The sequence below is a fragment of the Pseudoliparis swirei genome, chromosome 10, assembly GCF_029220125.1.
Source record: "Pseudoliparis swirei isolate HS2019 ecotype Mariana Trench chromosome 10, NWPU_hadal_v1, whole genome shotgun sequence".
NCBI classification, from domain to species: Eukaryota; Metazoa; Chordata; class Actinopteri; order Perciformes; family Liparidae; genus Pseudoliparis; species Pseudoliparis swirei.
This window is the reverse complement of record NC_079397.1, coordinates 14,007,010-14,022,891: the sequence shown is the minus strand read 5'-3', so window position 1 is coordinate 14,022,891 and position 15,882 is coordinate 14,007,010. Positions and strand designations below refer to the sequence as shown.

The 15,882-nt window shown below is 41.8% G+C and overlaps 2 protein-coding genes across 4 annotated transcripts; both read left to right on the top strand.

Annotated features, from left to right (window-relative positions):
- The first annotated feature begins 342 nt into the window (after nucleotides 1–342).
- yeats4 (YEATS domain containing 4) lies at nucleotides 343–3,262 on the top strand. 2 transcript variants are annotated; one of them, XM_056424973.1, is made up of 7 exons: nucleotides 343–578; nucleotides 1,286–1,405; nucleotides 1,521–1,587; nucleotides 1,776–1,870; nucleotides 1,987–2,076; nucleotides 2,312–2,399; nucleotides 2,562–3,262. In XM_056424973.1, exons 1-7 carry the CDS (start codon nucleotides 495–497, stop codon nucleotides 2,729–2,731), a joined length of 714 nt encoding a protein of 237 aa, XP_056280948.1. In that variant the 5' UTR covers nucleotides 343–494; the 3' UTR covers nucleotides 2,732–3,262. The 2 variants fall into 2 exon arrangements, with proteins under 2 accessions (XP_056280948.1, XP_056280949.1); XM_056424974.1 differs by lacking the exon at nucleotides 343–578 and adding an exon at nucleotides 837–1,048.
- Nucleotides 3,263–3,798: 536 nt separating this feature from the next.
- napepld (N-acyl phosphatidylethanolamine phospholipase D) lies at nucleotides 3,799–11,650 on the top strand. 2 transcript variants are annotated; one of them, XM_056425231.1, is made up of 11 exons: nucleotides 3,799–4,030; nucleotides 4,664–4,915; nucleotides 6,807–6,882; nucleotides 7,017–7,130; nucleotides 7,337–7,477; nucleotides 8,125–8,349; nucleotides 8,503–8,606; nucleotides 9,020–9,185; nucleotides 9,332–9,480; nucleotides 9,634–9,748; nucleotides 10,295–11,650. In XM_056425231.1, the coding sequence occupies exons 3-11, from the start codon at nucleotides 6,823–6,825 to the stop codon at nucleotides 10,424–10,426; spliced, it is 1,206 nt and encodes a 401-aa protein (XP_056281206.1). In that variant the 5' UTR covers nucleotides 3,799–4,030; nucleotides 4,664–4,915; nucleotides 6,807–6,822; the 3' UTR covers nucleotides 10,427–11,650. The 2 variants fall into 2 exon arrangements, with proteins under 2 accessions (XP_056281206.1, XP_056281204.1); XM_056425229.1 differs by lacking the exon at nucleotides 4,664–4,915.
- The last annotated feature ends 4,232 nt before the right edge of the window (nucleotides 11,651–15,882 follow it).

Genomic DNA, 15,882 nt, shown 5'->3' with positions numbered 1-15,882 from the left:
CTAATTTTTGTATTTGCAGGTTTTTGATGAAGGTGCATAAACAAACTAGCAAACATAAATAATGTAGATGCTGATATGTATTTGTACTAAATATAAAAATACCAGTCTTACCTATGTACGGGTCATTGTCGACGTCACAGCACAACCAGAACGCTGCGTTGTGAGAGCCAATCAGCGCTGAGCTGCTCCGCTGTTGGATCTAATTGGCTGCTGCTGGTCTCGTGACGCTGGATGCGGAAGTCATTCAAACCGGGGCGCTAGATGTTACGACGTGTGTGGCATTTCCACAAGAAGTATAATGTAGAAAAATTGGTTAATTATTCCGTGGCGGATGGCGGAAAATATGTTTCCACTGAGCAAAGTAACGGAGATAAGCCACGCCCCCACAACGACGCGTATGACGGGGCTAAACCACAAACAGTCGGGCTAGTAAACTCACGCGAGGAAGCGCTGTCAGTTCTGTTTGTGACGGGTTCACACACACATGCTGACCAATGGATCTCCAGGACCTTTCCAGGACTTTAAACCAAATTTCCACGATTAAACATTTTGTGAAAACTCTGTGTATACATGAACAAGTGAGAAGATATAGTATATATATACATTGTATACGCGGTGTCAGTATAGTCATTTGTTTTGCAACGTTAAGATACTTAGGTAGAGCTAATAAGGCGGTTGCAGAGTGTGTGAGCCGTCGAGTAAATTATAATACAAATTATCACAAACACGTAATACATCTTTCTACTCTTCTCCGATGCTTCCTCCATCAGCCGGAACCATAATGTGTCGATGTTTCAATCCTACCGGGCATTTTAAGACGTTACACTCGTCACTTCCGGCTGTTGTTTGGCTGGTTGTTTGAAATGAGAAGTCTGGCTGTATAAAGCCTACTTTTAATGCTTGAATGGCAGGTTTATTCCATGAGGATACACGCTGTGGAACAAGAAGAGTCATATAGAGTGTGCTACGGGATAAACGTCACTCTTTCGACCGTACTATGTTTAAAAAGATGACTGAATTTGGTCCAGATTCCGGGGGGCGAGTTAAGGTAACGTGACACTGGAGCCGTTTTGTGTTATTGGAAATATATACTCATTGTATTATTGCGATAGTTTTATAATTAAGCAACGGAAATGTTCTTATCAGTGAATAATCTCGGTAGCTATAATTAATGTTAAGTTGCCCACACCGCTTCTCTGTCCTGTTTTTATATCATTTTATAATTGGGGGCGTTTGAACAGGAACACGCTCATATGATTAAATGTGTTGCCTCTCTAATCTGCAGGGAATAACCATCGTGAAGCCCATTGTGTTTGGGAACGTTGCCCGTTACTTTGGGAAGAAGAGAGAGGAGGATGGACACACACACCAGTGGTCTGTTTATGTGAAGCCTTACAAAAATGAGGTGAACTTTTCAAATCACATCCAGGCTTCTGCAAAGCATATGAAAATACTGCCAACTGCCAACCAAAGTTCTTCTTCTTAATTGTTTACATAAATACATAATATTGTTCTCCCAGGATATGTCTGCTTTCGTAAAGAAGATCCAGTTCAAGCTTCATGAGAGCTATGGTAACCCTCTGAGAGGTGAGTACACCTTAACAGGTGTATGGGACGAGGAATCCGAATGGATCCGTTTTGTTGCCTCCTGTGGATTCTATTTATTTAAATTCAAATGGAAATGTGACATTTAATAAGAGAAAATATGTTGGGGATTGATACAGTGGTACTTCATATAATCATTTAGTGGATCACTGCGTTTTTCTTCCCTCCAGTGGTGACCAAGCCTCCATATGAGATCACAGAGACGGGTTGGGGAGAGTTTGAGATCATCATCAAGATCTTCTTCATTGACCCCAATGAGAGACCTGTGAGAGCCAAACTGATATTTTATTTGTGTTAAATACTCAACACATAATAATAAGTATTTAGTAGGAACTGAACCTCCTTGTAAGTATGCTTATTTTGAATGCGTGTGTCTCTTAGGTGACTCTGTACCATCTGTTGAAGCTGTTCCAGTCAGACTCCAGTGCAATGCCGAAGAAGACGGTTGTCTCTGAATTCTATGATGAAATGGTACGTCTGTTAGCTTGCTGTAGCTTGTGAGCACATTGTATATACTGCATCAATTCATGGTCTTTTACGGAGATACTGTTCAATATTATTACCTACTACTAAATGTCCAAAGATTCCACACAAAGAGCTTTGATTTTCATTCTGATATGGTCACATCGCATCAGTATTTTGATGAAATGTAGAGCTGTGTGGAACTGTGAGTGATGGATCTGACTCGGTTTTCGTTATGATTCAGATCTTCCAGGATCCTACGGCCATGATGCAGCAGCTGCTGACGACTTCAAGACAACTCACCCTGGGTGCATACAAGCATGAGACCGAATGTATGTACACACACAACGAACACACACACAAGACACATATACCCCAATTTATTTTTACGTTAACCTCATTCCCTGCATACGGTGGGGAAAAAAAAAGTTCATGCATCTGTACAGAGGAGCAGCATTGACATGGCTTGAGTTACTGTGATCGTGTGTTTGCAGTCAATGAGCTGGAACAGAGGACCAAGGAGAAGATGGAGGCAGCAAAGAAGAGAACCAGCCAGGAGATTACAGAGCTGAAAGACAAACTAAAAGCCAGCAGAGAAAACATCAACCACCTCAAGGCAGATATCAGGAAACTGGAGGAGGATGTCGACCACAAGGACCACTGAGACATGGAAAAATGCACACAGTGATAAAAAATGAAAAAGTGACATTTTATAATATTGTTCTTTAAAAAAAAACGTTTACACTGTCACTCAATATCACAAACTCAGAAGACATAAGTATCCCCCACAATTTACCGTTGAACTGAAAAAAATATATGTTAGAACTGTGTTGTATTGTCAGCGTTGCTTGTGGCTGAGAAAATGACGTTATTCACCTTTCATGGTGTGTTTTTTCTACCCACACATTGCTGGATCACCTGGCTGTAAGTCAAGAATGTCAAAATATATGTAATTTTCTGAAATGTTTTTCAACATTAACCCTATCCAGTCATCTTGATGACAGTGATCCTGTTTTGAAGGCTTTTTCATGCATCACTCTGAAGTCAATCAGCCAATGCCACTGAGTATCCCTAAAGTGTCCACAACACGCCTGATGAGATATCAACGTTCTGAATAAGAAAAGCTCATTTCTTGTGTTTTTATTTGTATTTACTGATCTTTCAGTTTTCCATATAAAGTTTAAATGTTTTCAGGGTTGTCTGTAAATGTCTCTTCTGTTGTGACCATTTGGGTTTGATGAGGGTTAAGTCATAAAAAATAATGGAATACAGGTGTAGAAAAGCAACCAGTTGTTTTATAGGCATGCCGTTTGCATCTGCTGTAATGAAGATTTAACTAACTACTATAATCCATACGGTGTGAGACTCGCTGTATGGCCAGTACGACGCAAGAGTTGTTGACATTTATTTAAAATGTTTCTGCAAACACTCAAATAAACATCACCATATACCTAGGCTCAAATACACATTATGTGGGTGCCTATTATATTGACTACCTACAGAATAAATGTACAAAAACAGTTTAAAACGTTTTCAGATGTAAAAAGATGCTTTTATGCATTTCTTTCTGATAAAAAGGAACCCATCGAAATGTGTTAGCTTGTAAAAGGAGTTAAGGAAAGAGTTTCATTAAAGCCTCGACGTGAAGTATGAGATTTCCGAGAGTCCTCGAATGCATCTGGCAGGAAGTTCAAGCTTCAGTTATCCGGACGCTGAACTTTTCCTCGGCTGCACACAAAGGCTCCTTTGTGTTCTCCGACTGGTCTTGGCTAAAACTACAAAGCAAATATGTTCCAATGCAAGCGGCTAACATGCATTCCGTGTTGTGCAGGCAGTTACATTTGTTTCTGGCGTGTGGGTGTAAGTTTAGTAAATACAACAAGCTACTGAAAGCCGTGTCTGTGCGCGCGCGAGTGTCCAACTGGCTCCAGGTGTCCTTCATTATCTGGAGGAGCAAGTCAAGGTAAACTGACGTCTACACGTTCACGTGTTACAAGTAGAAATGTGTGCCAGAGTAGCAATAACAACAACAAAAAGCACATTTATGTGACATATGGGTTTTTCATATGAATATTATTACCGTGAGCACCGTTCTTTTTGAGGTAGATCAATGAAGATGATGATTGGTGGTCAAAAAGTATTGAACTGCCTCCATTTTATTAAAAGAGTTCGAAGTTTAATCTAGTTTAAAACATTTTAATGTTCATGCATTAAATCATCAATCTATAGGAAAATAAATATTATTGCCGAAATTGATATGGAAATTGTGTTATTATGAGTATAATAAAAATATATGTATTATTCAGGTAATTATTTATACTGAATGATTAAGCATACTATAATATAACGGACGTAATAGTAAGCTTCCATGCACTAGTTTCTTTGATCTATTTAGTAAGTAAGACATTTATTTAGTCTTAAATATAGTAATGCCCCCTTCGTTTTTATTTTAAGGACATTTTTAGTTATTTATAACACAGTCTGCAGTCAGAGGCAGAGAGTTTCGGGCGGTCACGTGATCAGAGGGTTTTGCACCTACGTCAGAGAAGCCGAGCTGGTGCGGACTAATGATCCTCTCGGTCCTCCTGCATTTCAGCTCTCCGACTCACCTCTGAAAGACATCCTCGCCCACTGCATTTCCTGTTGTCTTTGAGCTTCCTGTCGCTGGTGACCGTAAAGACACATTTATACTAAATGCAAACTGAAACATTAACGCGCAGGGAACCGTGCAGCTCTACATAATGTCGCCCGGCTTGCATTAACGGCGTTAATGTGGCGAACGCAAACAAAGCATGTGCCCCCGCTAAAGGAAACAACTGGTGGTATTCTGCTGCGTTCAAGTTCCCAGGTAAGTTTGCTGAAAATAGTAACAGATGACATGTGTGTGTCGCCCTTAACGATGGTCGTGTGGCTCGACGTGAGTGTATGGTGGCCCGCATTTTAATCCGTTTCATACTGTCACCATCGTCCCCCCAAAGGGATATATATTGCTGGGCTGGTTTTCTCTTTAAGATCTGCTCTAGCGAGCATCACTCCACTTCCTTCTCGTATTTTGCAGAGGTTATAACACAGTAGAGGTGTTGCTGCTGCTGTGTTTCCTGTCTGTGTCGATGTCTCTTGACACATTATGGTTTGTTTTTAATTTATTTTTAATTTATTTGGTTTTTAATTAATTAATTTATTTTCATTTAATTTTAATTTTAATATATACTTTTTAATTTAAAATTGGTTTCTTGCTATTCCACTTGTTTTGCTTTGACTCTGTGGAGCACTTTGTAAACATTGTTTTTAAAGGTGCTCTATAAATAAAATTATTATTATTATTATTGAACAGAAGATATCTGAGTGTGTTGAGGCTGCTCATCTGACGTGTTCACGGCTAGACTCATTCATGTTCACACGTGTGCTTGATCATGATAATATCAATAATACGAATGTGTCAGTGACCCCTAAACTAACTGGTTATCAGCAAGTCAGCAAGTTGTGGTCCTGCACAAACGGTGTTGGCGACATCCTGTGTTTTTTCTTCAAATATCTCAGATGTAACCACGTCTGATGACTTAACGGATATCAACCTGACTGCATGCTCGTTGTGTTGCTCATATGACCCCATCAGCCACGCTGGCTGGCTCCATAGATCTGCGTTTGGTTGTCAGAGCGCCATTGTTGTCCCAGAGAGTCTGTTTCTGTGCATTTAAAGTCTATTCACGAGGCTGAGTGCATCATCAGCATGCCGAAGCTTTTAATGTGTGGAGTCCCCCCTCCGGCGCATTGTGGGGCTCACATCTCCTAGCACAGCATCCGTTTGCCTCTCGACAATATCGTGCAACGGAGGAACCGTATCTTGCAATTATCTTCCATCAGTACGGGATGGCAGAGAAGGCCACCCTCGAGTGCCTCTTCTCATAAGTGCGTTCTCTAAAAGTGCACGCAGGAATCATTCACAAGTGGATAGTAGTTAGTGAGGGCGTGTGCTGCAAGGTGATTGCTGTGGATAATAGCAGGATAAGGACCGGCTGTGATTATACTTGTTGGCTTCGCAGTCTGTCATCGATGTCTGTGCTCGGCTAATGTCGGTGTTCCTTCTCCCAAGATATCAAATTAAAAGTCGCTCGTATTTTGCAACTTTTCCGACAACAGTGGTCATTTCTTTGAGTCACACAGTCAGTCCCGAGATGTAACTGAAAACGACAACGTGTGATGTTGCACCACCATGTTTGAGATTTCCCAAGAGGAAGTTAATCGGAGCAGTTGTTCTTGTTGCACTGGGCCTGCAATGACGTATCAATATGTTCTCAGGAGGACAGTCACACGGCACAATCACTTCATATCAATAGTTCACAAGTGTAAACGCAGCTCTTTGTGCGTTTGTATCCGTCTTCCTCTCTAGGCGACTTCTCTCATAGTTCCTCCCGCCAACAAGATATTAAAATATGAGATCAATGTTGATGCTGAGACACAGTGTTCGTATTTGGTGCTGTGTGGCAGCACTAGATCACCCCTGATAGAAGTGTCCTTTGAATGCAGTGAAATCGATATTACTGTGTGTCTGATTATCAATGTTTTTCTCTCATTTGCAAACCACTATGATTTCACTCTCGGCTGGTAAATGTGCTCTGTATGAATGTAAAGATGCCCTCGTCGACTGCTTGTGGTGGAAGGCATGGGAAACGACATGTGAGCCAACAGTCAGAAGCTGTGATGTTAAGTGTGTGTGTGTGTGTGTGTGTGTGTGCTAGGTGTGTTGGTGAGCCCATGGAGAAGCCATCATCTTCAGGCAGAGCAGCTCTGGAGGAGAGCAATGCCCTGGGGGAGGTAAGCGGCCAACACATCAACTCACAACAATATGTGGTCAATTCTAACTTGTGCGATAAGATTTTCTAGTGAAAGGAAATGCATGTTTCTAAACTCACTTGAATACAAACTATTATGGGTTTGTTTTACTCAAGGATGTCGGAATGCTGAGGGTTGCCGAGGGAGGAGAAGTAGGTGTTCAGACCCCGAGGAAGAGCAGCTCCTCTCGCTCCTCCCGCAAGAGCTTCCGCTTGGACTACCGACTGGAGGTAAAACTTCACTTCCCACAATCCCCCCTGATCCCGAAAAACCTCTTCTACTTGAAACCCACACATCAACTCGTCTGCTTTTATTTCCACAATCCCTTAACCTCAACTTGCCATCTCTCCGGTTCTCTAACTGTTGTGTCTTGTGTTTTAATCTGACGTTCTTTAAGCCTAAATGGCTAAAATGTCCCGCTTTACTTTGATTCCAGGAGGAAGTAACAAAGTCCTGCCGGGACAAACATGGCCGCTGGACCAACCCCTGGCCCACATGGCGGTTCCCTTCCTACACCACCCTGCTCCGATTCCTTTTGTTCGATAAAAATCACAGCAATGTACCAACTAGTAAAGAGGTGTGTTATTATACGAGTCAACCTTTAAAGACACAAATATGTCTGCGTTCCGTAATATCACCAGTAATCCAAGAAGGGTGTCGGATCAGTGATAGATCATGATTTAATATCAACTGGCCCAATTTGATGCAGTGTATATAGTGTGTGATATGGTGATAAACTTACACATTCACACTTTTTAAAATGTTACTTTAAGCCATGTCAAATAAGTTTGTGTCAACATGTGGCTTTACCTGAATGATCCCTCCAGTGATCCGTATTGGAGTTCACATTCGGGGTTTCCCACCTCTTAGCAGGATTATTGCCCTTTGTCAACTCTTAAAACCGACACAGTATTTATAGCTCCGAGTTGAAACCTCGCTGAGCTCAGTAAGAGCTTAACGGGCTGCAGACTGCTCTCACGCAGCAACAGAAACGTGTTTAACCCTTTAATCGTAATGTTGTTCACCCTGTGACTGGGAGTACAAATCAAAAACCACAGGTAAAAAAACCAACATAAGTTGAAAACAAATGCACAGTGAGTCCGTTATGAGGGTGACTGAGGATTATCAGATGAAGTCATAAGACTGAAACATCGTATTCCTCATCATCAACATGTGATTGTTTTTCTTCTTTTCTTTTTCCTTCCACCTCTTCCTCCTGTGGAGGCCCTGGACATTGAGCTCCCAGTGATGGAACCCTACTTCGTCCAGAGCCCAGACCTCTCTGACTCTGGTCCAGGTCTGCGAGTCACCTGGCTGGGTCACGCCACAGTTCTGGTTGAAATGGACGGGCTGAATATTCTGACTGACCCAATATTCAGTCAGAGAGCCTCACCGGTCCAGTTCATGGGGCCCAAAAGGTACAGAGGACCCCCCTGCACCGTGGAACAGGTGTAGTACTTCATTTTTTCCCCCCTTCACATTATGATAATTAATCTTTTAAAAAACAATCTGTCCTCAATAATGGTATTAAAATTGTATTTCTTGTTTCTTTGGCTGCTGCAATCGTTGCCATGGTTTCATTGTTTATCCTCTCGCCGACAGCTGCCCAGGATCGACGCTGTCGTCATCAGTCATTCTCATTATGACCATCTGGACGCCGGCTCCGTGGCCAGCCTCAACGCACGCTTTGGAGGGGAGCTACGCTGGTAAGTGTGGTGGAGCTATTGTCAACCAGTCTTAATTATATTAATTTAATAAGCTTACGCTGTTAAAAGTGTTGTTATAGTATAGTAGGCCAGAAATATAAATGGTAAATTGACCTGCATTTGGGCGTTTCTAGTCTTCCGACCACTCAAAGCGCTTTAACACAACATGACATCATTCACACACTGATGGGAGGAGCCAAGGCCTCAGCAGTCGCTCGCATTCATCGTATGCACCGCTACGGGAGCAATTTTGGGGTTAAGTGTCTTGCCCAAGGACACATCGACATAAGCTAGCGGAGCCGGGGATCGAACCACCGATCCCCTGATTGAAGGACGACCTTTCTTACCACTGAGCTGCAGTCGCCCCGAGAACAGCGATATTTTACATTGAATAAAATGTCCACGTTCCACAGGTTTGTGCCCCTGGGTTTGATGGACTGGCTGGTGAAGATGGGCTGTGAGAATGTGATGGAGCTGGATTGGTGGGAGGAGAACTGTGTCCCGGGTCATGATGATGTCACCTTCGTCTGCACACCCTCCCAACACTGGAGCAAACGCACAGCGCTGGACGATAACAAGGTAGGACGACACTATCGTGATGTTTTGCATCAATCCCCATGATGGTCCAGGCGAATGACGCCTAAACAGACACAGGGTTTTATTTTAATGGAAAGCATTTAAAGTCCATCAGCGTAACTCTTTCTCTTGTATGCTCCTTCTCTCAGTCGTTATGGGGCAGCTGGTCCATTTTGGGTCCCGATCATAGGTTTTTCTTTGCTGGCGATACGGGCTACTGCACTTCCTTCCAGGAGATTGGACAGCGCTTCGGACCATTCGACCTCGCAGCAATCCCCATCGGCGCTTACCTGCCCAGGTAACATCATATCCACATGATATCCACCTAAATATGACCTCAGTATTATTTAAGTTACATATTTGTGACAATGTATACAACATAGAAGGCCTAAGCCCATTTGTAAAGGTAGACTAGACATTTAAAAAGGCAAAAATGTCTAATTTGTTTCAGGGATATGATGCAGGGGCAGCATGTCAATCCAGAAGAGGCGGTTCGGATCCACCAAGACCTTCAGGCCAAACAGTCTGTGGCCATTCACTGGGGAACCTTTGCTCTTGCCTATGAGGTACGATATGCAGTCAAATAGTTGTGACGCCACTCGTAGCTATGCAATGAAGACATAGAAAATGTAACACGCGTTGGGTGAGGATTTTCTAAGGAAGCCCAGTGTGGACAGCTGCTGAGCACAGACGGTCACAACATCTGCCTCCCAACACAAAGGTGGTCAGAGGTGATGAAGGAATCTGTGAGAAGTGGTTTCACATGGCGTTCTCCAAAAAGAGGAATGTGAGACCAGAGCTGTTAACCAAGAATGGACTGACTCTTAAATGTTCATTCTTCCCACGCCAGTTCAAAACCAGTATGCTTCATATGTTCAGTGACCGTGGGGATTTTAAAAAAGTGACGAGGTGAAGAGCCTCTACGAGACAGAGCACAACTCTTTTGAGCCGACGTACCCACTCGTTACTAATAAAAGGATTATCTTACTCTCTTTTGAAATGAAGGCACAGAAAAGTAAACCTCCAGAGCCCCATATGATCAGAACCCCAATCCATTAAATCGCCGTCCAACAATGTTAACTCTTCTCTCTTCCCGTCTCTCCTCCGTCCAGTTCTACCTGGAGCCCCCGGCTCATCTCCGAGAGGCCGTGGAACAGAGAGGACTGAAGCCAGAATCCTTTTTCACTTTGCACCACGGAGAGTCTCGCCTTCTGGCCTCGCCGGAAGGAGACGTCTTTGACTGACGCCCTCTGCAGCGTTTCATGGGCCGTGTCTGTAATGAAGTGCAGAGCGTGTTGTTTATCATATTTGCAGGGTTCGTACGGTCATGGAAAACCTGGAAAAGTCATGGAATTTTAAAATGGTCATTTCCAGGCCAGGAAAAGTCATGGAAAAAACTTAAATCATAAAAGTTTTGGAAAAGTCATGGAAATGTTATAATCACAAGTTCATTTACGCCGAGTTTGAAATAATGAATATTTTTTTTAAAGAAAGACGCTCAAAATATAAGCCGGCGTACGCTCTCGATACGCAACATTTTTTTAATTTTTCATGTTTATCCCGAGATTTCAGTTTGGTCATGGACATTTGGTTTCAAGTCATGGAAAAGTCATGGAAATCCATTGGTCAACATGTGTAAGAACCCTGTATTTGATAGTCTACAGAAGCAACTTTTTTCAACTGACGGATGGAAAATTCAAATGTTCTACAATGCTGTATTTCATACACAAATAATGTGTCATTCTTTCCTCGGGAGAAACATTTGAATACGAAGTCACAAATACGATTTGTATCTGTGTAACGGAAAGAGCACAGCATTATTATTTTTTTACTGCCGATATCACATGACTCGTATTTCGACGGTTCTGCAGCGAAATGTTGTTTCCATGGAGTGAACTTGCATTTTGGTGTGCTTAAAATGTCAAGAGATTTTTGTGATCAGCTCCAGGAAGCTTCCAGACCAGAGCAGTGACATATGTTCAACCACTGAAGAAACTATTCTGCATGCTAATGTTATCGGCGATCCGGCCAAGAATAAATGAAAGCACTTGGTGCCGGGAACAATGTGGAAACACAAACCTTCAGTATGAAACTGGACAAGCACACGGTTATTTAGATGTGCTAGCCAATGCCACAATACCAAAGGTATTGTTTTTCTGAATGTACACCGGCCAGCCCAAAACTAAGAGATGCAGAGGGGTCAGAAGGAATTCTCAACCACTGTATTTTAATAAATTAGTTCCGCTGATGAGCCGAATGATGCCGACTGAAGTTGAGCTGGGTTCACCTTCATGTCTTGAACATTTTGTGCTTTTTTTTCTTCTCCCTTTTTTAGTGTGATCATTTTCACTCCTTAGAACATAAGACAAGCAAAATTAGAATAATTTCTAGTACTCACTGTTATTATTTTATAAATATTTGCTTTGTTGTACCCTTGATGCTGAATAAATGAACATTTGGCAACACAATGTTATGTTAACTCGTGGCCTCACTGTGGCTTGGACTTGATCCATGTCACCGATTATGCCATTAAATGTAAATTGCATTTAAAATAGTTTATTTCTTGTTAACGGTAATCCGCATCATTAAAAAAAACTAATATAGCGGTGGTTTATGTGCCGTGTGTCTAACAAACAGAACATTTTATTTATGGACTTCAATGATTAAAGTTGGAAATATGCGAGGACGTTAAAATGTTCCTAAATACTCTTTTATAATGAATGGTTGTGTCGTGGTATTTGCTTACGTAGCAGTTTTAGGAAGGGGACATTTTTCTCAAATACATTGTCTTCTAACATCAGAGCAACTTCTCTAAACGGACACAAAATACTAATGATATACTATTCCAACAATATACAAACACTGCAGCGTATATTTTCATGATTGATGTATTTAATTTGTGATTACGACTGCGGTGAACATTAAATTAACTCAAAGGCGTTGGCGCCCCCCAGCGGTAGAACATGAAATGACTTGTAAACAACATATGTACCAGTTAAGTGGCTTTACATGAGATCATTATTCCGGTGTGTAGATTCTGCTCTGTATTGTCCCGAGTGATGAACTCGCATTGCGTGATGATCAGAATGCAATGTGTTGTACCAACAGTCTATGAAGTGGTCAGTTATGTTCACACCGGCTCAGGTGGTCGTCCTTGCAGCACGTGGTCCAGGGAGCCCAGGAGGCCCCGCCCCCTTCTACTGCAGCGCTGTAGCGCAGTTAGAAAGTGGTGCAAGTCTTTAGAATACATAGTTGATTTAATACCTCACTCCCCGCCTACCAAGGCTTTAAAGGGCTATTCTGGAATTTGTATTGTCCTACTTTTTTGGGATTTATTTTTAGATGCAAGGTCAAACATAACATAAAATAAATATATAAATAACATGTTTATTATAACACTCTACCCAGTGAAAGAGAAGAACACAAGATGGCAGTGTCTGCTGAGTTTTCTTTAACCAAATTATTGCTTGATATTACTAGTTGAAATCCATATTTGAGGATTTTGTTTTCAAACAATGTTCTTATGCTATGAGCAACATCAGTTATTAGGGTGTTCTTCTAAGGGTATTTAAAAATCTAAGGCGCAAAATATTGTTTAGGTCCAAATGATTGCTGACCCTTGTTTTCTTGCTGAGGCATTCATCAACACAAGCAGGTTCAGTTAGTTTTCGACTAAAAACCATGTGCAGCAGGGAGAAATATATATTTTTGAAAACAGTTGAATATCTAAAGCATACGTGTCAAACTCATGGCCACGTCATTTTATGTGGCCCGCAACGGCATGAAATAAATATGATGCCTTTTCTTAAAAAAGAGAGAAAAAATCTTGTGCTTTTATTTTGAAGGTCCTTTTTTTTGCAGCGGACTGCGGTCTGTTCGCTCTCCTTCATGCTGCGTTCACGCCAGAGGAGAGGCGAAACCTTACGTTGCTTTACTAAATGTCAAAATAAAAGTCATAGTATGCCAAAATATGTCAAAATAAAGGTCATAGTATAGTATGCCAAAATATGTCAAAATAAAGGTCATAGTATAGTATGCCAAAATATGTCAAAATTAAAGTCATTGTATAGTATGCCAAAATATGTCAAAGTAAAGGTCATAGTATAGTATGCAGTGGCGGGTCGTGCATTTTCTATCTAGGCCTTCAATGCCGTCTTACTACAGCTGAACAACCTAATGTAAGATATTAGTTCACCAGTGTTCCGGTGCGGGGCTTTTATTGTTAAGGAGCAGACGGAAAAAGATAAAGTTGTCGTGTTTCTTGTGTTATTAAGTAACGTAAAACCCTCAGTTACACTGAGAATTCAGATAATCGTATCGTACACGTATATGTATATTTATATCGATGTATGTGTGTGTATTAAATACAAATACATCGATATAAATATGATGAAGATGAAAGTTCCTGTTTATCCAAACACATGACACAATTAATGAGTCTTTTCAATATGTCCCTGTTGTTCTTCACCTGTTCATTGTGCAGCTCCGTTGCCGCTTGTTCGTTGATCTGTAGATCCGCTCCGTGTCCCCAAAAGTTGTCAAAGCACCGATGCTTGTAGGTGCCGAGCCGTACTTTGGTGTCTCGTTGCTGCCTCGGTTAGACAACTCAAGTTTGCAAAGCCAGTGTGGCTCCCAACACCAAATCGATCACTTGCAACAGGCATCCCCAGCAGTCCGGTATGCAGAGCTTCTCGGAGTCTGAGCCATTGGTAGCGCTCGTAGTTGGAACTTTGAAAGTGGCGAACGAACCCCTGTCCCGCCTGTGACGGGCTTTGTAGCGTCGGCGTCGGTCTTAAAGTTCGTTCAGAATGGCGTTATAATTATAACCTCGACCAAATCGATGTCTTCTCCTCCTTCCGCCATTGTGGGTTGAACAAACAGCTTAGTAGTACGCGAATTATTTCGTTTATCAAATTCAGTTTCCTAGTTCTGAGGTTCTGCATATACCTGCCCATAGGACCCGCCTCTCAATATTGGTAATCCAATCAAAAGACGTGCAGCACTACGCCTGCTAGCTGCTCCTGTGCCGGTTCCGGGGCCTTCGAGAAGGTCTACAGGAGCCAACTCTAAAGCTGATTGGTTGACACAACATCGTCATTCCCATTCACTTGAAGCTACCAGCGCCCGCAATGTTGATTCTGAAGGCCTAAGGGCAGATGTTAGCCCCCTGGCAACACACAATGGCTGAATATGATTGGATAAAAGATCTAACATAAAGACCAGCCCTCCAAATCTCAACCTGACGCTGGCAGCAGCGCAACCAAGAGGAACGCTATGAAATTAAGAGAATAACTCTTACTCTGGGAAATAATTGAATACATATTTGTGGGCAAATATATTTAGAAAAAAATATATATACTGATGATGTTTAGGCCAGCAGAGAAGGCCTTGCTGGCCCTGACGGCCCGCCACTGATAGTATGCCAAAATAAAGGTCATAGTATAGTATGCCAAAATATATCAAAATTAAAGTCATTGTATAGTATGCCAAAATATGTTAAAATTAAAGTCATAGTATAGTATGCCAAAATATGTCAAAATTAAAGTCATTGTATAGTATGCCAAAATATGTCAAAATTAAAGTCATAGTATAGTATGCCAAAATATGTCAAAATTAAAGTCATAGTATAGTATGTCAAAATAGGTCAAAGTAAAGGTCATAGTATAGTATGCCAAAATATGTCAAAATAAAAGTCATAGAAAGAAACTGATGATGGTAGAGTAAAACAGAAAGAACAGGAAGCACTGAAGCTTGAAGGTATTGAAAAATAATAAAACAAATGCATCTTTATTTTTCAATTGTCATTTTTGAATATCACTAGATAATTATGACATTCGTTATTCTTATTTATTTAAATATACGATTTACAGTTTTCTTTCTATTGCTAACATGCAATCAGTCCAAACTATTGTTTTGGTGGTTTCAGTGAGTTTTGGAGGTGAGATGAACCTTACACCAGGACATGGTCTAACCTTACACCAGGACATGGTCTAACCTTACACCCAGGACATGGTCTAACCTTACACCAGGACATGGTCTAACCTTACACCAGGACAAGGTCTAACCTTACACCCAGGATATGGTCTAACCCAGACATGGGCAAACTACGGCCCGCGGGCCATATCCGGCCCGTTAGGCTTTTTAATCCGGCCCGCCGAACTTGTCCAAATCACAACTTTGTTTACTTCCGGTGTGCGTTGGCGCGGAAAGTACTCGTCACACGAAACCCTTCACCATGATTTGTCAATCCGTTTGTCTGTCAACATTTTGCGGAAAAAACAACCAATGAACACTCAGTAAATCACAAAGGACCCGCCCACCACACAGATGGGGCTCATTTAGAAACAGCCGCAGTGATTTTGGAGAGCAGCGCGGAGCCTCGGAGAAGCTGCAGAGCCACGAGGAGGAACACGCAGCCACAAGAGGTCCACTTGGACCCGGGTAAGGGTCTTTACTAAATGTTACGTGTCCATTAAGTGTCCCGTCACGGTATCCGTTACATGTGCGCGGTGCTGACTAGTATTGTATTTTACAGAGAGGATTCACCAGCGCCTGCAGCTCAACCTGCCTGGCCAGCAAAGAGGTCTCGTGCCCCGGAGGACCATGACACGATGATATGATGTTATTATAGTGAAGCCATATTGTAAATAGTCTGTGCCAATAGTTGTTTTCTGTTTTCTATTTCTCAACATGTATATAA

What these genes read in the sequence shown, in the direction of transcription:
- yeats4 (XM_056424973.1), top strand. Translation starts at nt 495, where the DNA reads ATGGATCTCCAGGACCTTTCCAGGACTTTAAACCAAATTTCCACGATT. An exon ending in TGAAGCCTTACAAAAATGAG is followed by an intron (nt 1,406 to 1,520) that starts GTGAACTTTTCA and finishes TTGTTCTCCCAG; the next exon opens with GATATGTCTGCTTTCGTAAA. An exon ending in CTGAATTCTATGATGAAATG is followed by an intron (nt 2,077 to 2,311) that starts GTACGTCTGTTA and finishes GTTATGATTCAG; the next exon opens with ATCTTCCAGGATCCTACGGC.
- napepld (XM_056425229.1), top strand. Translation starts at nt 3,864, where the DNA reads ATGCAAGCGGCTAACATGCATTCCGTGTTGTGCAGGCAGTTACATTTG. An exon ending in GCTTGGACTACCGACTGGAG is followed by an intron (nt 7,131 to 7,336) that starts GTAAAACTTCAC and finishes CTTTGATTCCAG; the next exon opens with GAGGAAGTAACAAAGTCCTG. An exon ending in CCTTTGCTCTTGCCTATGAG is followed by an intron (nt 9,749 to 10,294) that starts GTACGATATGCA and finishes TCCTCCGTCCAG; the next exon opens with TTCTACCTGGAGCCCCCGGC.